We start from the raw sequence: 22,829 nt of genomic DNA on the forward strand, positions 1-22,829 counted from the left end.
CCTGTTCCACATGTATTCTGCTGATCAGTGCCATTAGCAGCAGCTTCTATTGCTTCAGCTACCCCAGGAACACTAAGACCAGTGTCCCTCTATGAAGGACAGCTACTGTACTTGTTGATTTTTACCAGATCTGTTTTCATGGGAGGCATTAACACTCTTCTGTATTCCAACAGAATATTTTTCAATGTATATTTTAATAGCAAAGTTCAAAACTGCAATTTTATTTCTATAGCCACAAGACCCTGAAAATTATAAGCACAGTGAATATTTACGTAAGACCACTTTGGACAGATTTCTTCTATTAAATTTAATATGCTGAATAGAAAGAAGAACACAGCAAAAGGTATTATTTTTTCAAAATATAGCACAAATCAAATGTTATTTCATCCACTGATTACCACCACCAAGACACTCAGATTCGTTTACCGTAATAATAATCAACAGCCTTCTCCAAAACCAAAGCACAGTGTGGCATCTCACAGTATATTCAGGGTAGACTTCAGTAACTGGAGTCTGCACCCAAAACCAGAGCTCTGCGGCACTGACAAAACTGTTCCCAGTTTGGTCTGCCCTGGTACTAAGCAAAGGTTTTCCCCAAGTCAGAAAGCCACACTCCACCAAAAGCTCCATTGGCTCTAGCTCCTTCGCCAAAAGGAAACACGTGGAAAGATGGTGAATCCGAGTTTTTAAACACATACAGCTTATCTGAAATCTTTCTGATTCTTACTAATGTTCTAGCTTTGAGAACCAGAGGTATTTGACTTCCCAAGAATGAAATGCTGTTTCTAGGAAGTTGTGAGGTCCTAACCTTACGTTGTATATAGCAGTTAGTGGAGAGAGAGGCATGATTTCCTAAATGAGACTGCAGCCAACATCCAGATCTGAGGGTGAGGTTCTCTATTTAAGCACGAAGAGGATTTCTCCAACATCATAAGGTATCTTAGGCAAACAAAACTAAAGAATTCCTGGAGGTAACTATTTAACATTTGCTTGAAACGAATGATTTGGAATACTTCGTTTTCAATTTACTATAGGCAAGACTAACCAAACCCAGCCATCGCATTTGCTGTGACTACTGCATAACAGACTAAAAGAATTTTTGAGCCACAAGACATGTCTAATCACAACGACCAAGTTAGTGCTTCTGTTTGACTCAGATAAACTACCTTGGATTTCAATCTGGCTACATGAGACTGGGCTTGAACCTGACTATTATCTAAGTGCAGCTGCACCGAAATCTTCTTGTAAGCAGAGGAAAAATTGCACACGCATGGGTTCTTCTGAGGATTGTACCTCTGCATATTATAAATCCAAACCCTTCTATTACTCTAAAATAATTATATTTCTTCTTTTTTAACCGTTTCTAATCTGATCTCTTTACTTGGGAACTGAGCATTATACTCCAGACAAAAATATACAACCACTCAAACACAGCCTACAAAAAACAAACAACGAAGGCATACATTTCATCAACCAATCGCTCTCATGAACTGTCGTAATTCCCATCAACATTAAAAAACTGAGAAATTGTGTGGTATAGCCTAACGGCATGTGCACTGCAGACATTTCAAAAGCTCTTAAAGGACTAAGGATGCCATGTTACATAAAATTTTACTCGGAGAGTATTTTTGAAATGGCATCTGAGTTTGCACGTAAAATTGTGTGATTGCTGCTGGAAAAAAAGGGCACAAACACTTCTCGATAATTGTGCTGGTTTAACACACATCTCCTTCCTTTGATTCCTCTAGTGGAAACTCAAAATTTGAAACAATAGTATTGTAAGTGTTTTGGTGGTGGGTTTTGTTTGTTTGTTTTTTGTATAATACTCTAGTAGAATAACCCTTATTGCTGTCTACAGCTACCTGAAAGGAGGTTGTAGTGAGGTGGGCGTCAGTCTCTTTTCCCAAATAACAAGTGACAGGCCAAGAAGAAATGGCCTCAGGTTGCACCAGGGAAGGTTTAGATTGGATATTGGGAAAAACTTCTTCCCAGAAAGGGTTGTCAGGCACTGGAACAGGCTGCCCAGGGAAGTGGTGGAGACACCATCCCTGGAGGTGTTTAAAAGACATGTAGATGAGGTTCTTAGGGACATGGTTTAGAGGTGGACTTGGCAACATTAGGTTAACAGTTTGACTTTATGATCTTAAAGATCTTTTCCAACCAAAAGAATTCTACGGTTCTGTGCCATTTAAAATCCATTTCAACTTTTTATGCTGTTCCTTTTAAAGGTAGGGAGCTGGTAAAATAACAAACACAGAACTATAAACTATATCAGTTCCCTGTCACAAGCAACATAATTCTGACTTGAGTATATGAAAAAGTATGATTTCTTGAGTGAAGAGCATACACCCACAACAGGAGCTGAAGTTGGAAATCAGCTTTCATTGACTCCTATGTTTCTTCCTGGGTTCAGAGGTTTCAGTATGAGAAGAGAAACATTTCCTGAAATCATAAACTGCTTTGGGAATCTGCTTCCAGAAACAGCCCACTAGCTATTCTATTTCTCCACTAAAAAACCAATTTCACTTATTAGTAAAAGTAAAGATAAACAAAAATCTCCCTTACTGAACAAAAATCATGTATTTTGAAAAAGTAATTCTAGAAAGATAGTTCTCCTTTTAAGCATATTACAGAAAGGTGAGCTGCTCAAAGGGTCTGAAAACATACTGAAAATATTATATTATTTTGCTTGGAGAACCTGCCCCACAAAATTCATTTTTCTTCTCTGTCACGACTGAAGACCGGTGTGTAAGACTGTAGCCATATTCTCTCTGTAATGCTGGTAGGATGTTTACATCCTTATTTTCAGCTATTACTAACCGAAGGACTACACAAAAGACTGAGGAAACATGGAAGCAAGGTGAAAGAAAATGCCACCAAATCAGAATAATCACAAATGTTCTTTTTCTTTTTTCCCCTCCTTGTTTGAGAATCTTTTCTGATTTCAAAGCAATTCCAAGGAGACTAGTCTGCCTTTTCCTATAATATTCTTTATTTTATTGAATGGAAGATTAAAATTTATAGCCTTATTGGTTCTATAAAAACTGTGAGAATAGTTTATTGGCAGTAAAATTTGTACTTTTAGAATCCAGTGAAGAATCTCAAAATGCTTGAGAAATATGCCAGAAAAAATCCTCACAGTCCTGAACAGGAAGTTCTTCAACCATTTTGGAACTGAAATACTCTACGTGTCACATAATACATCACACACTATTTCAAAATAAACAATGAAAAATAAAATACACTGTGTTTTGAAATTAAAATACACACATACTGGAGGAATATAGACGGCATGTGAGTCAACACAGTTAATTTTTGTTGTTCTCACCTCTTGTCTAGCTAGCTCCTCCATATCAACATTTTTATTTTGATGCTCTCTACAACCTTCCTCAAACATCAAGCTACCTTTTCAAGTTGTTCTTTCAGGACCTCCACCTCACCAGGTCTCTAGTTCAATTCCAGTGAGCAGAGACTAATTTGCTCAATCCACTTTGCTTCTCTATAATTTTTTATCCAATCTGTCATTGCTATGTTCCAAATCTCCTACCACAGTTTTCTTTCAACATAATTCACTATCCTCTGTTCCCTTAGTACTTGACCTTTCACGTCTTTATCACCCACCAGTACTAAAGTTTCTCTGCTGTTCAGTCATCTCCTCCCAGAGGCCTTCTCCCATTCTTTCCACAAGATATGAGGCACGAAAGCAGTCATCTGCTTGCTCTGTGCTCAGTTCTTCTGCCTCCCTCTCCAGCCAAAGGTCACCCTTGGCATCTCCCAGACCTGGCTTGCACCCCACATCCACCTCCTCTGCTCCTGTGCTTGTGTTGAACCCATTCGGCAAGGATCCTGCAGTTAGTCTTCTTCCACCATAAACTGTTTTTCCCTTCCTTCAGCTCTGCCACCTCAGCAGCTTTGCTCAGGAGACTGACACAGCTTAAGTTCAAAAAGACTGGAAGAGCCAAAACTGAGCTGCAGTAGTATGCAGCCTGTAGAGGTGGCCAATACCACATTATCTGCATGACAGAATCACACACAGAATCACAGAAACACACAACATTAGGGATTGGAAGGGACCTCAAAAGATCATCTAGTCCAATCCTCCTGCCGGAGCAGGAACACCTAGGTGAGGTTACACAGGAAGGTGTCCAGGCGGGTTTTGAATGTCTCCAGAGAAGGAGAATCCACAACCCCCCTGGGCAGCCTGTTCCAGTGTTCCGTCACCCTCACTGTGAAGAAGTTTCTTCTCAAATTTAAGTGGAACCTCCTGTGTTCCAGTTTGAACCCATTACCTCTTGTCCTATCATTGGTTGTCACCGCGAAGAGCCTGGCTCCATCCTCGTGACACCCACCCTTTATATATTTATAAACATTAATGAGGTCACCCCTCAGTCTCCTCTTCTCCAAGCTAAAGAGACCCAGCTCCCTCAGCCTTTCCTCATAAGAGAGATGCTCCACTCCCTTAGTCATCTTTGTGGCCCTGCGCTGGACTCTCTCCAGGAGTTCCCTGTCCTTCTTGAACTGAGGGGCCCAGAACTGGACACAATATTCCAGATGAGGTCTCACCAGGGCAGAGTAGAGGGGAAGGAGAACCTCTCTCTCGACCTACTAACCACCCCTCTTCTAATACACCCCAGGATGCCATTGGCCTTCTTGGCCACAAGGGCACAGTGCTGGCTCATGGTCATCCTGCTGTCCACCAGGACCCCCAGGTCCCTTTCCCCTATACTGCTCTCCAACAGGTCATTCCCCAACCTACACTGGAAACAATGTCTTTTAATTCTGGTTCCACAGACTACTGATTGCCTGAAAGATTCTCAAAGACAGCTTGTAAAACAACTACAAAGAAGCTTTTAATCTTCATATGCATAATGGCAAGGAAACAAACCATTATTTTTATTTACCCCACTCTAAAATTCAAACTTAATTTTATTGGGCTGTAAACCAGGAATTAATGCATTAAAAGAAAACTCCTTCATTCCCTCCTCAACGCAACAAAGTGATAGTCCTTCCAAATTTTTTCTCTAGCTGTAGGTACTGTGGTAGTATGTCTTGTACACAATGAAAGTTCAGATCAGCACTTCTCAACCTATCAAAAAACTCAGTGTAGATATCAACACATATTTCTGGAAGAGCTATATGTTTTCTGAAAGATTATCTATTCATCTACTTATTGACTGTCCCTACCCTGCTTAGACCAAAGATCTAAGAAGATTACAGAACCTGGCAGCAAGGCTGAAGGCTTGTTAACTTAATAAGGCTGTGGATTTAAAACTGTGTTAAATTAAACAGGTTTTCAAAATGGCTTACCTCTGCTAGTGTGGGTAAGATTTAAGAGTCTCCTCTCAGATCTTTATCTAGCTCATGAAAAAGAAGACCATGTGAGATAGCAGGGCACTGACCTCCACGAACATGTAGAGGTCCATGAGATGTTTTCTTTTAGCAAGCTCTCAGCTTCGCAATAAAAGCTTAATCTTTACTCAGAGGCACATTACCATAGTGCACTGAACTCACCTTTACCGGATTTGTTTAAAATAAGATTCTAGAACAGCTATGCCCTATATATGCCAACTCAGATCGTCATCTGATTATCTCTGAATACGTTTCATCTTAACACTTTTTAATCAGTCACAAGTGCCTCATTCTTCCCCAATTTTTTAATAGAAACAAAATGCAGACTATAGCCTAAAGATCTAAAATAGCATGCTAATAAAGAATAATCAAAGAGACTTGTTTCAAATTGTTCAGTATTGATCTTCTTGCTCCTCTGTGTAAGTAAGACTACATTCCTTCTGTTCAGCGGCTTGAAAGTCTGGTAGGAGTGAATATTTTTTCTTTAACCAGAGCTTTTCAAAAGCTCATCTTATAAAACTGTGATTCACACAAGATATAACAGGGCTTCAGTTCTTTAAAAAGCTTTTAATGTACATCTATATTTTGAAAGCGTAGATGCCGAGAAGAGGAAGAGAGGTAATATGCACATCTTTCCTTCATAAAAAGAAGAGTAGAGTTGCCTCACCTTAACGCAACACTAATGTCACGAAACAAACTCAGTGTTATTAACCAAGGAACACTAAAGACTGAGGAGTGAGCACTTCAGGTGTCAAGAAGTCCAACAGGACACTCTCTGATGCCTGGTTTATCTTCTGTGCAACACTAGGAGCACCCCTTCACTTCAGAGAGGAGGAGAATGAGATCTGTATGAATTTTTAAGCAGCACTGAAATGCTTACCTTTGATCAAAATGCATTTATGATTAATAGCATACTTCCCAGCTAGGAACTGTAAAAATATACTTTGCACATTTACAGAAAATAAAACCAGACAATCCATATTCCACTCTGAAGAATCATGGCAACTTGGAAGATGGAAAGAACAGTTAAGCATCAGACCAGAATTTTTAGTTCAATTAAAAAGTGAACACCAATTTACATCATAATTTTAAAATTATATGCAGAAGGCTGAGCATATCAGCAATGTTTCAAAGTTACTATGCAAGAGAGAACGAGCAACCACATGTGGACAAGAGCATCTTGTTCTCATTTTTAGGACAACAGACACTTTCTTGCAGGTTCTGTTTTTTTATACTTGAGAGTTTAAGTGCATATACTATAGTTGTTGGTGGCAAGGAATTAATCAAGGGCCAAATTAGATAGGAATGAGGACCAAGACAAGATATCACATTACTTAAAATTCTGAAGTGTTCATACTCTTATGCTACAATAACTGAACTCTGGATAATAAATCACATGCTTGAGTGACACAACGAGTGCCAAATGAGCGTCACAGTCCTAAGCTTCTAAGGGTACAAAGATAAATTATTTCCATAGTGGATTGCTCATATGCGCCACAGTCGATTTTCACGTACCTAGCAGGCTGAGATTCTGAGACAATTTGGCAACAGTCTCTGTAAATGAAACATGAACAGTTGACTTTGACTTCTGTGTTTCATCTTCCTCTCAACTGTAGAATCCAAATACACATGTTTCCAGGAAACACTGAATGACATTTTAATGATATGCATATAAGCATCATATATCAAAGAATTCCAAATACTGGACTCAGTTTCTCTCTTTGGAGTGATTGGCCTTTTCTCCAGAGCATCTTCCCAAGTCCTGACAATTTCCTGGCATTTAAGAGCAGGCAGAAGAGAAAACAGGCTTAACTGTTTGCCCCTGTGCTGACCAAGACCAGCTAGGGGCTTCATGTCCAAACTGCATGGCAGTCCTAGCAACATCTATGGGACGAGAATAAATGAAAGCAGTTATTCAGGCACTCTCAGTGCAGCAAGGCACTAAGCAGTGGGGCTAGTCCTGGTTAGAGTGACAATCAAACAGAGGATGGTGCTGCCATCTCCCCCTCTACATGCAGGATTCTGGTTGCACAGACAGTGCTGTGTCTAGGAGATGTCTGCCAAGATGATAACTTCAACTGTCAGCACTGCTGGGCCAGAATTTGATACAGGTGGAAACCAGAGCAGAACAAATGACTTCTAGGGTAGTGGAGCTATTGCTTCCTCGTCCTAACGCTTCAGGCTTGGACTGCAGACACTGAAGTATAACTGAAGTCTACTAGTGGCACAAAATTGTAACATGGTGCTCGTAACGGAGCACACATCTTCTCTCAGAAGCTGGCTTTGAAGCAGCTTTTTTCCCCCTGTCCCTCTTAGATCTATAGGAAGGTGGAAATCTGTAAGTAACACACAGGACATCACCATGCCAGAGTCAAGGTATCCGTTTGCTTGTTCAAACAGATCAGAAAGGCTGAAGCAATCTTCATGAGTTTGGAAGGTGAAGAAAGATAAGATGAGCAGAAAGGAGTACTACTTCCCTGGGATGTGTGATCGTCCCACCTCGAGGCCACTCGCTTCCTAAAATTATCCAGCTCACCTCAAAGCAGTCATTCTCGGTCCAAAAAACCCTGACCTCCAAAAAGATCCTGATTCAGTAATATGACAAGAGAAGCAAAGAAACTGATCTAATACAACAGACTCAAGAATTCATGCTGATTTTCTGAGGTGATGCTTTTTTGCCTATTAACAAAGAGGCATCTAGCAGGAACTGAGATGTATACTGAGATGTATACTTTTCTTTCCTGCAACCAGTAACAAGGTGTATGTATGAACAAGGCTGACCAGATGACTTCTCAGCTTTAATTACAGAGATGCATTCTTACCCACAGTAGAACGTGCATATAGGCAATGATTTAAAGAAGAAAAAAAATTAAACTTTTGAACCAAAGGAAGCTAAGCAATACAGTAATATTAACGTACACTTTATGCTCCTCATTCGTTTGGCAGATTTAATCATAAATATCACAAGAGTGTCTGTAGTCCAGATACTTCAGACCATTTTCTTTCTTATTGCATATTTTATTTTCCCTATGTTTGACACAGTCAATGACAAATTGGACACAAGTGGGAAGAAAGATATATGTTTTCTTTTTCTTGGAAGTAGTACACTAAGATCAGAGGCGAGAGAATGTTTGAATACAGGACAACAATGGAGCCAAAGACAAGACCAAGGAAGGTGTTAAGCATATCATAAGGAGAAGGCCAAATGTGCTACAAGGGCAAGTCCACCAAAAGGAAGACAAACAATTGAACATAACGAGTTTCCAGTTTTATTATCACAGCTGCAGTTTCAGGCTTGCTGTTTTCCACAGTTCCTATCCATACACTAAACACGGGTAAGAAAAGGAAGTACCATGTGGAAATCATTTCACTCAGGTAAAGGAGAGGGGAGGAGAAGGATTTCCAGCTGACCCCAGCCCAACCAGCCCCTTCAGCTCCTCCTGCCACACAGGATGGCTGTGAAGCTGCTGAGCAAGAGGTACCCACCATTGCAGAAAGCCAGGCACTATGCTACAGAAACACAGCAACAGCACTGCTGACTGACTTTGCTAACCACCTATGTAAGGTAATTTTATTGGTACTTTATTTCTGTGGCAATATGAGAAAAAATATTTTTATTCTCGTCAAAAAACCTGCTCCCCTTCACAGGCCTGTTAAAAAGTAAGGGCTTTAGACTTCCTTTTTGCGCAGAACTTGGAATTTTCTGAATGATCAAAGCTTTTTGAGCAATAACCTGTAACTGATCAGCCAAATTACAGCGGAGGAAAAAAAAGACACCATTTTATTTCAGGTTGGCTGTTTTAAATAAATCTACAGAAATGAAGGAGTATTAAACTGGAAAACAAAGGGAAATAAAAACAGCCCCCCTTCCCTTTCCACCTGAAAACAAAGTAATCATACAACAGTATCTTCCACTAATAAACCAGAAAAAAAGTTATTGGAAACAAACTTGAAGAAAATATTTAAGTATCACAAATACTGTGGATTTGAGTTTTGGTTTATAAATCAACTTACTTCAAAACCTATTTATTTTCTAAATAAAGGGATTATACTAGTTTCACAACTAATTTACCAAGCAGATTAATGTTAGCTGGCAGGTAAAGATTGCTATCAAGGTTCAAAGTATGGAATTAAATATTTCTGTACTACCAACACCATTCACATCAGATATTCTTTTTTTATTCTTTTCAAAACCCACCCAAATCCAAATCTACACACCAGTGTGCCAGTTGGATGCAGACTTCTCTAGCTGTAGAATGGAACACCAGCTTCCACAGATTTTTTAAGTGTCTGGCTTTTCCTCACTGAGGTATTTGTGTGATTTCCTATTAAACATCCAAACACAAAATGAACTCATTTTAACAGTGTAACACTAAGCACATCTTTGGTACAGGAAATGGATTATGAACAGCTCTCCAGTAATGTGGAAGTCAACAATTTAAAGAGTGAGCAGCAGTATCTACTGACCTCAACTGAGACTGTGGACCCATTGTAAAATACCCTACAGATCCATCCAAAATAAAGAAGTCAATCTCTGCCCTTAAGAGTATACAGTTTAAATAGAGAATCAAACAAAGGAAGTACTATCACTCATATCTGCAGATGGGAAACAGAGGCACAAAGAGCTTTGAATGCCTCTGTGCAAGGTTATAAAGGATGTCTGTGGCAGAGCCAGTAATCGAGCCCGGAAGCTCTCAATCCCAGTCCAATGCCTTTGGATACTGACACAATTCCTCCTTTTGCTTATCCTCCCTCTCTTTACTTAATTACTTATCTCAGAGAGGAAACACATTAACACCATGAGAGACAGTCTGTTTTCTTTTTATATTTATAATCTCCATTAAATTTTATCTAGCTTAACATAGGATACAAAAGTGTTACAGAGAAGTAATTAAAATTGTACAAGCAATTGTAAATGTAAAAGCAGAATCTGCTATTTCAGAAAGTATGAGAGGAAACAAAAGCGTGCATATGCAATTTAGAAAGACTTCCCAAAATGTTTTCTGATGATCACCCCAGATTATGAATAGGCACCTATCTCTGCATTCTCAAATTAAGATATTTCACATGTTTAAGTTGCACCTTGACACTCCTCACTTTGATAGTATGGAATACATGCAGGAATACATAATTAAAATTCCACATAGAAAAATAAGATACACTTCTGTGTCTTTTTTTTTTAAATATGGAGGAAAGTAGATTTTGTACAAATTTGTACAAATACAATCCTCAAAATCAGGTATCATCAGGTAATGATTTTCCAGTCTACCATCACAAATACCAACCAAGAAATTAGCTGCATCAGCGACTGTTTCTTGCATATTTCTACAACCACATTTTCCCCAAAGCAGCATACCTTATCACAATGCGAGCCTCTTGTAAGGGTACCTGACTAGCAGATGTTTATTGATATGACATTTCTATGTACTGCTTTATTGTGCTAACCCTTGTTCAGAGATTATTTAAACATCTGTTCTAATCTACACATGCTGTTATGCTTGGCAATCTCCATATTTATTTTCAATCCTTTAATAAAGCTATTGGTCTATGAATGCACATCTTCAGTCCCATTGATGTCTTCTAATCATTAAGAAGTTTCTTTGATAACTAGGTTTTGCTAGGATCTCAGTAGGGCAGCAAGTGCCGTGGCTATAACAGCAGCACTTGTTTAGCTCCTACCAGGTTTTTGAATCCTGCTAGACAGTCAAACTCTGTGTGAGCTGATTTCTCCAGGTTGGTTCGGATAAAAGAAAACCAATTGCTAACATCATGCATTGAGTCCAACAGACAGAGAAGACTGACCTGCTCAAGCTTTCACAGACCAGAAGGTGGCCCATCATCCCTACTGCCTCAAGTTGTGTGCTAAGCTCAAACACCACAGCTGGGGCAGGAGAACGTGGCTGCGCTTCGGCAGTATCCAGGCAAGCCTACTGGATCACAAATGACCCCTGCTGCTGCAGCAGTATGGATGTGGGAATTTAAAATTTTACTGTTGCTTTCCTGTGTTACACAAGCATGAACGCGGACATGTGGGTTTATGCTACAATGCAACACAGCTGAGCATTAGCAGAAAACTCACGGAACAACCTTCTGTTTGTGGGGTTTTCTTCCCTCTTCAGTTTAAAATAATTCATTGCAAACATCTCAGATGTCAGTGGTTCTTGACAGAAAAACAGAGTTTTAGGAATGCACAGAGCAAGAATTTATTGAAGCAGTCAGAAAGCCCTCTTTAACACCTAGATTAGCATCTTCTAATAGCCTTTAGTGTTCCTTTGCCCTCTCATTTCAAGAAGACTTCATCACAACTCATATTACCAGGGGTTTCTATTAGCTTTCCAGAATAAAAACAAGAAAAAAGGGAAAAGATTTAGGACTTTTCCATTGTCTGCACTGTATCATTTCTCAATAAGATTTTCCACTGACATACTGTATAATATACTCAAATTACACCATCAATACTTATTCAGCATAAGCATCAACTCCATTAGGCACAGCCAAGTTTTGAGCTATTCATGCTTTTCTTTTGAAAAGGGAAACCACTTGAACCCTTCACTTATCTTTTCCTGCCTACACTCGGTCCAGTGAACAGCTGAAAACATTAATAAAAAATATTTTCAACAGTGATAAGATCTCAGACTATCTAGACAACTCTGCTCTAAGTTCTGCTGAGAAGACAACCCTAACTTCAGAAACTTCGACTATAAAGAAACTAGCAGAACTGGTAAGTCTTAGGCACATAAAAATTCAAGGGAAAAGCTAAATGTTTATCACCTTAAATCTATCCTACAGCAGAGAAATTAGAACAGCCCTTCAACATCTATCAACTTATGCACAAAGCTATGTTTAAGACTCCTGCAATAAGCACACCCTTATTAAACTGCCATAGGGAACTTAAGATAATACCTGTTTGACATACTTTGTGAAAATGACAAGATGAATAATATGAGCATAAATTTCAAAGTGAGTACCCGAAATTTTTCATAGGCTCTTTGGAAGGAAACAAGACTCATGTGGTCACAGTCCCTCAACAGCCCTCAATAACTTGCTCCTGATGACCAGTCCCAAGCAGATTTGGCTGCTGTTCTTACAGCTCTTCCAAGCTGTCAACCTAGCTGAGGGTTTTCACTTACACCAAAAAAAAAAAAAAAAAAGAAGAGAAAAGCATTAAATCAGCATCCATAACAGAGAGAAAAAGCTGCAGCATGACCGTAACTATTATTTCTTCTCCCAGGCAAACTGGCTGCTCAGAACAGAAGAGCTGGGCAGTCAGCAATCAGAGTTTTTCATCAGGTATAGCAGAAGGCTTTATGCATCAAAATAGCAGGGAATTGAAAGAGGTTAAGAACTTGCAGGGAGAAATTGCTGCTGTTACAGCAGTGAAAGATTATAGAGGTTACAGGAAGAAACAGGGTTATTGCAGTGGGGGAGATACAAGGCACATTTTTTAATCCCCACCACCCACCCAGCTTCATTAGTTTTAAGACTCAAGGAATCATTTGTTTGTTTATTGCCATGTGTCACCACATACATATAGAGAATGCAATGTACATAGCACCATGCAATAACAGGGCTGGCAGCTCCATAGTCACTGATACAGTTCAGGAAGTCACGCTGCAGTATATGCTATATTAACCTTTCCTGAAAATTATGGCATCCTCTGAAAGGGCATTTATGAGCTTAGTATTACTTCAGGGTATAAGCAGAATGTTTATGACTTGACAGCCTTCATCCACATTCACTTCATTTAACATAACAGCAACTTTCATTTACTAGTTCCCCTTCAGCAAAATTAGTTTAGGAAATCTGACTCTGCCGCTCATCTAGAAACAGATTTTCCTCTCCAATTCCCAGAAAGAAACCATATTTGCAACCATCTTGATGTTATAGTTAGCAAAACACATAGGGCGTTCACTCCAACACTGTCCATTAAATTAGTATTTTGCTTTCTGGACTTTTTTTTTTTTAATAAGACGACTTTTCATAGAGAAAAATAAAAGTTCATGTTATCTCTGTCTTCTAATCCCTCAGAGTCTGCTCGTGTTCTTAAAAATACTGCCTTCCTAGTACAAAAGGCTCTGGACAAAGTGGACAAAAGATGGGAAGATCGTCTTTCCCTGTCTCCCAAAGGAAAGAAAACAGAAATGGCTGTGAAACCCCAGGAACAAAGATATATTCAGACTTATTGTAAAATGTTGAAGTCTATCACTAATATACACTGCGTATCAGTTAATTGCATGAGGAATGCACATGGTCACAATTTTAGTGGCACATGGTACAGCATAACTAATGAACTGAAGTAACATTCCATATGTTATCACTTTCCACTCTCTACAACATCTGGAAATGCAAATGTTGCACAAGAGGATATTATAGAACATTTGGGGAAAAAAAAAAAAAGAGACAGAATATTCCATATTCGGTTTTATTTTTTCTAATAAGGCTTGGAGAAACTCTGAAGTGCAGTCATTCACATATGCAGTACATTGCTGCACTGGAAGCCTTTTTGGGCAAGTCGCCTCTGAAAATATACAGTTATTTACAACAGTTGACACAAAAATATATAAACAAGTCATATGGGTACTTTGCTTTGTTTTCAGCTGAAGAGCTTTTGCAAATGCAAGGTTTCACGGTAAACATCTTAAGGTTCTGGAGAAGACAAGACTGGTTTTGATGCTGCTGAAGCTTCTTTGTAGTATTTTTTAAGGTTTACCTTTTGAAAGAAGAGAACCAAACACATCATGTTCTCTCCTCCCTTACCAATTAATCTATATACAGAACTAAACTCACTGAACAGGAATTGGCATGATAATTATTATTTTTATATTCTAAAGTAAAGAACCAAATGAGAGTCTCTACCAAGTAGCGAAAACAATACAATCTAATGTAAGAACACCTGTATTTTAAGTCCTCATGCAAACTGAAGAGGTGTATCTAAGATGTTTTGGAGAGATTCCTACTATGTAAGTACAACCGAGGACAAATCAGTGTAAGGCTTCCTTCTTTGGGTAAGTAAACTAAATCACTCAGCTATACTTTAGCATAAAGATGAGTCCTGTCAAATACACATTCTGTTTAAGCCCTCCCCTTGGAATTCCTTAGAACATTTCTTAAAAATACAATAAACTTCACAATAAGAAAACCACCTAAACCATTCAGAAACTTCACATCAAGCACAGGAACCTTGAATACACAAGCATCACAAAGTGGGCAGCAAGGCTTTTTGGAGAAGCTGATCTGCTTTGTCATTAGATAAAATAGAGCAAAGTCAGTCATCTCATAAAATTATACTTCCCGATACAGGCTCTAGAATGGATAACCATAAATGAGACTACTGAGTCTTGATTATTAGCTATGAGAGAGTCTACAGGTTGCATAGGTCCTAGGAAGGACAGACAGAAGCAATGTCTTCCCATCACAGCACACAGATTTTTTTAAATCACTTAGAAAAAAACATTTTGAGGAAAAACTAATTAAGGAGGAGTGAAGACTGAGAGTACAAATAACTTACCAGACTGCAGTCATTCAAAGATTTTCAAGGAAGAGAAGTAAAAGTGTAGTCCTTAGAAGCCAATTGCAAAACCTTCATCGACTTCAACAAGGACATAACTCCCCTGCTCATGTTTAACATATATTAAATCTAATTCAAAGGAAATTTACTGATAGACAAAACCATTACAGAAAGCGCAAGAGCCAAAAAAATCTCTCATCTTGCAGTTGACAAACCAAAAACAATTTCAAGTGTTCTTTACAAGATGTTTATCCTTAACAATTACTTAAGCTTACCAAATAAGTTATCTTCTTGTATTTGACTTCCTTCTAATAAGACAATGAGGTATTAAGATGCTTTTCTTCTCCTTCTTGATAAGAATATTGATGTGTTTGTTAGAAATCTAAACCAATTCTACCCTGTGTTGCCATATTTACTATCGGACTGCCCTCAGCCTGAAGCAGAGGCCATTAACTATTCTGAAACAGCGCAGGGAAACGTATGATTGCAACAAAACACCATCATCACACTGTACTTACCCTAACAGGAGGGCTCCGTGCTTGCACCCTTTGCTGCTGTCCAACTTGAGAGCTCTGCAGGTCCTTTGATCCGCTATTAGCTACAGTGTTGATGGGGACTCTTAAAGCATTTGTGCTACCAGTCCCACCACCAGCCACGGGTTTGCGTGGCCTCTGTTTGATTCCATCCAGTAGTCTAACAAGCAAAATATTACTGGGAAGTTCGTCAACGCTGCAGTCCACTAAAGTCCTGCACTCTGGGCATCGAAGCTCATTTCGAGAGCTCACAATGCCCAGCAGACAGCGTTTACAAAACGTGTGTTGGCAAGGCAAGACTTTTGCAGAAGCATCAAGGCGTTCTAAGCAAACAGGACACTCCAACAGATCCAGCAAAGCTGATTCATCCATTTTCTTTGTATTACTTAACCAAAAAACAAATCTTTGAAGAATTTGTGTGTTTTGAGCACTCCAAGGATATCATGTTACATCCATTCCTCTTCTGCCCATGCTCTGAAATTTTTTGAGGGGAAAAAAAGCATTAATCAAAAGGAAAAAGAATCAATAAGATTATCTTATATAAAGATGTTCACACAAAGAGCAAAATAAAAGGTCTTTAGACTAATTCAGTAGATATTTTCAATAAATGAGAGGCATAAAAATAGCAATAATAATAGCAATCTACATTATCTACTTAAGTAAATCATAACAAATGCTAACAGCTAAGGTTTTAAAATTCAAGTCCCCATAAATTTTAATCTTGAGTAATTCTATTTTCTTAAATTACTCGAGAATGAAGAGCTATCCCCAGTACAACTTTATAACAAATCTTACTTTTCATAGTTCTTGCTTAATAGACCGGTATTGCTGAACATTTATTTGAAATCAGCTTTTTCCACAACGAGACAGCAAAGGTAACTACAACCTGGTCCAAAACAGAGCGTACACCAACAGGGCATAGCAAGGGGAATTACATTTATGCCAAAAGTAAGCCAAGAAGAGCAGACTACATTTATACCATTTCTGTGAAAAGTAATAGCGCGTTACACACATCAGCCTTTAGCTCACAGGGCTTTAAGCTTACCACAGACACTTAACGAGAGGGTTCATCCCAGTGCCGCCTTTAGGAAGCGCTTCAAAAACTATCGCGAAGTGATTTACAGCAGGAAGCGCCGCTGCCCCATCGCCAGGACAACGCGAGCGCTGCGTGTGCGGCCACAGCGGCCGGGACGAGCCCCCGGCCAGCCCGTGTGCAGCGAGGGGCTGGGAAAAGGGAGGGAAAATAAATCCCGCCACCAAAAAGCCCTCTAGAAGACAACATTCTGCGGGAAGTCACGCCAGGCTGCTCCGCAGGGAAGAGAACGGCTCGTCGAGCTCGGCAGTCGCCACCGCTACGCGCCCGCGGACTCGGCGCGGCCGGGCAGCCCCCGCCCGGGCCCGGCCGCTGCCACAGCGCTTCCCGCGGCGGCACGGCCACGGTCAGCCGCGCAGCCCCGTCCGACCCCCCGGGGGCTGCCGGAGCCAGGCTCCGGGAGAAGTTGAGCGCCTCCGCCCAGCCCCCGCCGCCGGCCTGCGGAAGCGGCTCGCTCGGCTCCCCGGGGGCCGGACGCGTGTCGGGGCGCCGGCCCCTGCACCCACCTGCGCTCGGGCTCCGCGTCCACAGCGGCTGCCTTAATTATTTCTGCTTCCCCACTCGCTCCCTTAACAGCGATTCGCAGGCAGGCAGACCCCGCGGCGGGCTGTCCGCTCCGCTCCGCGGGCCCGCCGGGGACAGCGGCGAGCGGGGCCGGCACCCCCGTGAGGTGCATCCCGCGGCGGCGGAGCGGGGGCAGGCCCAGGGCGGAGGGCTGTCACCCCGCCCCGCGGCGCTGAGGGGAACGGGGGGTCGGGCCTGCGGCCCCTCCGCCGCGCCGAGCCGCCCCTCAGGGGGCGCGGGAGGGTCCCTGGGGAGGCCGAGCACCGCCCCCCTCCCCGTCCCTCTCCCGGGTCTCACCGTGCGGCGCCGCAGGGGGCCGGAGGGGCTGCGCCGCCCCCGCTTTGTTCCCGTGAGAAGCCGCCGCCGGCTCCACCGGTGCCTCTCCCGCCGCGGCAGCGCGGACGCTCCCGTCCCCTCCCCGGCCCGCCGCGCAGGGCTGACGCGAGGGGCGGCACCGCCCCGCCCGGCACCGCCCCGCCGAGGGGGCCGCGGGGAGGGCGGCCCCCGGCCCGGGCCGCCTCCCCTCAGCGGCGGCGCCTCCCCTCACGGGAGGGGGCGGGGCCGGGCCGTGGCGGCCGCACCTTCCCGCACATCGCCCCCTCGCCAGGTGCCGTGGGGCGACGGCTGGCGGGGGATCCGCCCGGTTCCTGAGGGCTGAGGCCCGGCCGGGCACCTGGGCCCGCTGCCGAAAGCCTGGGGGGGGTCGGGGTGGTAAATGCGGCCCGGGGTGCGGGCCCTGCGGCTGCCAGGCCCCGCGGAAGGAGGAGCCGGGGCGCCCGGAGCCTGCGGCGGCCCGGCCAAGGAAACGCTCCTCAGGCGGAGCGGGCGTGCGCGGGGCGAGGGAGCCTCTCCCGGCGGGTCACCCGGGCCTGTCCCCCGGCTGCGCGCCCTCTGCTCCCGGTGCGAAGGGCGCAGCGGGTCGGTGCGAAGGGCCGGGGCCGGGGCGGTCAGGCGGCCGTGGGGCAGGGGAGGCAAACAGGTGGGTGCCCCGGCGCAGCCCTTGGGCCCGCGGGTGCGGCCCGGGCCCTTGCAGACCGCTCTGTGATAAGGTTTAATGCGGAATGAAGCGTTAATCTCGGGGGGGATGTGCCTCTCTCAGGGCGACACAGAGCTAATTTGTTAGTGTTGCTCAATTAAATAATCAACTGAGGTTAGAAACTGCCCCAAAATACACACACACACACACACAAGAAGTGCTTGCTCTGGAGGCGTTTTTTTAATGACATACTTCTCTACAAGACTGTGGGAATTTACGGGGAAGTAAACCCGAAGGTACAGACAAATCGTCGCAAAAGCGCAGAAGAAAACAGCAAAAATGTATTTTTAAAAATCCACTTTTAAAGTCAGATGAGGCACCTTGTCTGTGGATGGTGAAAAAAAGATCTGGAGAAGTGTGTAAGTTCCAGTTAAAGATCTTATCAGCTGCAACTCAAAAAGGAAGCAATCCGAAAGCTTCCTTCTTGTGTGCGCTTTTGAGCTGTTCAAGTTTTGTGTCATTCTTCACAAATTTTGTGTGCATATAAAAAGCTGTCTTTTTTTCTTTTTTTTACCTGTTGTGTAGGTTTGCCTAAGTTGATTGCGTGACAGGCTTTTCTGTCTTGCTTTCTGGATTTGTTAGTTTGGTTGTTTCCTATGGTAATAGTATTCTGTGATTATTAGAACTTCTGATTATGTGCTCACACTGAATAAATGAATGTTGGGTTTTTTTCTTTGTAGTGGAAATATTGAAAGTGCTAAATATCTACAGTTCATTAAGAAATAAGGTTTCCTCCCCCGTGAATTCTGGAGTTTAGGAAAACTGATACAGATGGGGTTCTGGTCTGTGTCTGTGCTTTCCAGGGAGTATTGTAACATAAATAGAAGAGAAGGGTATAAACGTCTGATGCCTAAGAATATTCCCATGTCTCATAGTATTCCTCTGTCTTGCCATGTGAGCACTGCTGCTACAGAAAGAAGGATAATCAGTACATTTAAAATAGGGACTCGTTGAATCTAAACAAAAGTTTGTCTTGCAACTGGATTTCGCTTTTGGCCACAGCTTTTCCAAAAGATCTCTTTGAGGTTGCATGGTGGTAATTTGCCAGTCTTTCCAGCATAGTTTCGTAAGCAACACAATAATTGTTGTCTAAACTTAGTTTGCTGCCTAAGGAATGTAAAATATTTATTAAAATGGTAGAGGAATTTCTAATACAGGTAGTGTACCAGGGAAGCAAGATGAAAGTTCAGGGAAGCAGGATAAAAAGATTAGCTCTTTATCAGGGCTGGTCTTTGATAGTGTTTTATGTAAAGTCTGTAAAATACTAAATATATTTTGGGATACTAGCCAAAGCAGTAAACATTCTGACGAGTATCAGATAAATATGTTACTTCCTGAGCAGCAGCAGTAGTTAATTTTCAAACAAATATAATGTATGTAAAAAAAAAAAAAGGTGTACGTGCTGATGTACGGCACTGCCCTCTTACGGATAAGTGTTTGACACGGAGTGGCTGGAATAGGCTGGCGCCAGGCCTGAAATGAACACATTTGCTGTTACATCGAAGCATTTACACATTCTCACTTCCAGCCACAAGCAGGGAACTGTACACTTTGCACGTTTTTACGCAAGAAGACCCCCCTTCTTGAAGCCATTGCATTCTTATGTACAGCTCATTAGTTCCTTGTACAACTTTTACTAAGGAATTGATGCAAGAAATTGCACAGGGAAAAGAACCATCAAAAACACAGATTTGACCAAAGATGCCCTCCAATTACTGAATTCCCTGGATTTCTATGATTATAATGTCTGTTAATATTTGTTCATATTTGTGAAAAAATACTTTGCACATTTTTGATGTAATACAATTGTAAGTACAATTACTTCTGAAGTTGATTTTCAGCAAGCTTTATTTTTTTTTCTTTCCAGCGCATGCTGTTTCTCTTCATCTGGAAGCTGTTGGGTAAAGGAAGAAGCGAAAGATGACAGGCAGAAGAGCAAAAGACAAAATGTCAGTAGCAGAACTGGTAACACCTGCTTTCTTTTTCTTGTGTTCTGCATCCAACATCCTTGGTACAGCAAACCCACTATGTCCTCTGGGCTCCTCTGTCCATTTTGCCGATACCCTCTTTGTCTTCTGTGGGCCAGCCAACCTGCAGGCCTCCCCATGTCTTCAGCCCACTCTGCCAGGACAATCATACTTCTTCATCCTCCTTAAATGTTGCTGCAATAATTCATGTTTCTATCACATTTCCAAGCATCTTTAGTTTTTCCTCTGTCTTTAAGATGTGAGGCAGCGTATACGGTGCCTGGCTTTGAACAACACTGACTAATTGGTAAGTTGGCAGGCGAGATAACGTGACCTTCACTACACCCTTTTCTGTAGGGGGGACATTAAATTTTAGATCTTTTCTGTAAATGGCCACTGTTTTTCATAAAACCTGTGGAATCTTAATATCTTCACAAATATTCTGTGAGATTTTGCCCATGAATTATAAATAATTGGGAAGAGAGGCTGACAGATGTGCTCCATAATCATTTACATCTAGTTCCTTAGGAAATTTTACTAATCACTATGTCTTTGAAATTGGGTCCATCTTTTTGAAACACCCTGTAGTATGAGACATTTCAGAATAGGATTCCACTTGTTAGTGTGCAAATCTTTTGAAACATACAGACATTTGTAAACTAATGCACTAAAGAGCAGAAGCATTAAATGTACTAAAATACAATAATGCACTGAAAAGTGAAACCAGGTCCAGTCTCCATTCTGTTACCACAAAATGTCCCTGAAGACTCTGCCCCTGACAGCAGGATAACAGGCGAGCCTAAAAAAGTCATGTTAGCAGTCTGTGTATTTAGATTCATAAACCAAAACTGAGTAACTGAATGCTGAGTAGGGAAAGCCTGGCCTGTGAGAATAAGCATATGAATGCCTATTTAATTTATTTGTGAATTCCATCCTTAACATCTTGAGATGACTGCTAAAGACTCAAAGATAATAAGAATCATGGAACAAAAGGTGTTATGTCCTGTCAGAAAGAAAATGTAACAGAAGATAGTGTCTTGTGGCAGTCATAGTCTTTTTTTTCTTTTATTTATATGTTCAGGAATGAATTGTAACATTATTTCTACTGAGAAGAATAAGCATGGGTTTTTTTTTTGAGGTATTCTTTTTACCAAACTATTTTTATAGCTATTTTTTTTGTCAGAAAGGATGATGGTTCCCCATTCGTAATGTCTACATTAGCCTGTCTTTCCCATGCAATATAGATCTGGAGCACAGACCAACAAGGTTATTCATATTTCCTTGTAAAATGACCCCTGGAGATACAGTGGTGATTTCTTTTCAAAGGCCATGCAAAACTCCCACTGACAGCAATTTAGTAAGAGTTTACCAGGGATGGCCATGCTGGTGTTGGTGGCTTTATGTTGCCAAGTAAAGCCCGTAGTGAAGCGTGGCGGACTTTATGCAGTCTCTGCTGGAAATGAGCAAGGACGTTCTTCAATGACTTTGTTCCCTTTTCATTAAAGAGTTGCGGTTTTATTTTGGGGGGGTTGAGTGGGTTGTGGTTTGGTCTTGGGTTTGGTGTTTTGTTTTGTTTTCTTTTACAACGAGGTGTCTGTGCCACAGTTAGTACTAGCCTTAGGTTGCCTACCACGGTTACTGTTAGTGGAGTTCTGGTGGCTCAGAGCTCAGCATGATTGATATCGATCCAGTCAGTTTGCTGGCAAAGTGGGTTTTGTCCTGCCCCTGCTGCACTTTCTCCATTGTAGACTAGTCATAACTAAATCAATGACTGTAACACAAATGTACTTCTAAGTCTTCTGCCTCCTGCCAGAAGGATCTATGCTGTTCTTGCATTTGTGAGGAGGCAGGAAAAATGGGTTGTTGTGCTCTCAGTACATTTTGGCTTCTAGCTTTCCATCTTTATTTTGTATTCTAGGCATCTAGCTTGGGTTACAGACAAAAGTTGCCTGGCTGAATCTCAAACCTGACGAGACAGAGATGCCATTTGAGGTTTGATTACTTTTTAGTTTCCTGTTTTCTTGAGGAGAGTACCATTTGTGTATTAACATTGTGAACTAGCTTGCTAATCATATAATTGTTTAAGGAGAATTATTGTGTTACCGACTGAGATCAGGCAGAACTGTAATCAACCTCTTCGAGTGATAGTGGGCTGGAGTGACTAAACTCTAATTTTATCCTTCAAGAATATTGTGACAAATGTTCGGAGCTTTCAAAAACCAAACAGATTAGATGAGTTGTGAGGCCCAAATATTTTTTTTTTCTTTTTAAGTAAGCAAAACCATAATATCGTAAAGGATATTCAACAGTCATAAAAGTTTACTTAGTCTTCATTACCACACCTCATTACCAAAGTATCTGAAAGAAGCTGAACGTCTGGACACTGGATACTTGGCGTGTATGCTATTTGAGCAAAAAAATACAATGTTAGATAGGAGGAGGTGGAACTGCTGAGGAGAGTCAGAGGCACTTCTGCATGGGGACTGTGCAGAGGGAGAGAGGTTGCAGGCACTGGGAGAAGTCTGTGTCCATCATGTCAGGTCTACCATTCCTAGATCCTGTCTTTTGTGTTTCTAGAAATGCACTACAGCTTCACTCTCTCAAGTCCTGTGAGACAGACAAAGCTAGTTCGTAAGTTTCATGAATAGAGAAGAATTCACAGCACTGTGCTAATTTATCTAGAGGGGTCCTGCATTCAAATTAGCCTTCCTTGAGCAAACATCCTTGGCCGAAGCTTCAGAGTCCTATCCTCAGAAAAGCATCCTCCAAAAAGTAGCAG

At 41.7% G+C, this 22,829-nt stretch overlaps 1 protein-coding gene and 1 long non-coding RNA gene across 3 annotated transcripts in view; one reads left to right on the forward strand and one right to left on the reverse strand.

Annotated features, from left to right (window-relative positions):
- Window positions 1–17,470, reverse strand: part of SH3RF1 (SH3 domain containing ring finger 1) — an 89,168-nt gene extending 71,698 nt beyond the window's left edge. For both annotated transcript variants that reach the window (XR_010606112.1, XM_065633647.1), the window contains exons 1-2: window positions 17,345–17,470; window positions 15,376–15,864 (exon numbers count right to left, since the gene is read on the reverse strand). Coding sequence is in view for 1 of the 2 variants with exons in the window: in XM_065633647.1 (XP_065489719.1) it covers window positions 15,376–15,762 (387 nt within the window). In the remaining variant the exon portion in view is untranslated. The remainder of the gene's footprint in view (window positions 1–15,375; window positions 15,865–17,344) is intronic.
- Window positions 17,471–17,923: 453 nt separating this feature from the next.
- LOC135988608 (uncharacterized) lies at window positions 17,924–22,032 on the forward strand. The gene is made up of 3 exons (XR_010606178.1): window positions 17,924–18,442; window positions 19,951–20,032; window positions 21,969–22,032. It is a non-coding gene; the product is annotated as an uncharacterized LOC135988608 (long non-coding RNA).
- Window positions 22,033–22,829: the final 797 nt, after the last annotated feature.

Source organism: Caloenas nicobarica, chromosome 4, assembly GCF_036013445.1.
Source record: "Caloenas nicobarica isolate bCalNic1 chromosome 4, bCalNic1.hap1, whole genome shotgun sequence".
Classification (NCBI taxonomy): Eukaryota; Metazoa; Chordata; class Aves; order Columbiformes; family Columbidae; genus Caloenas; species Caloenas nicobarica.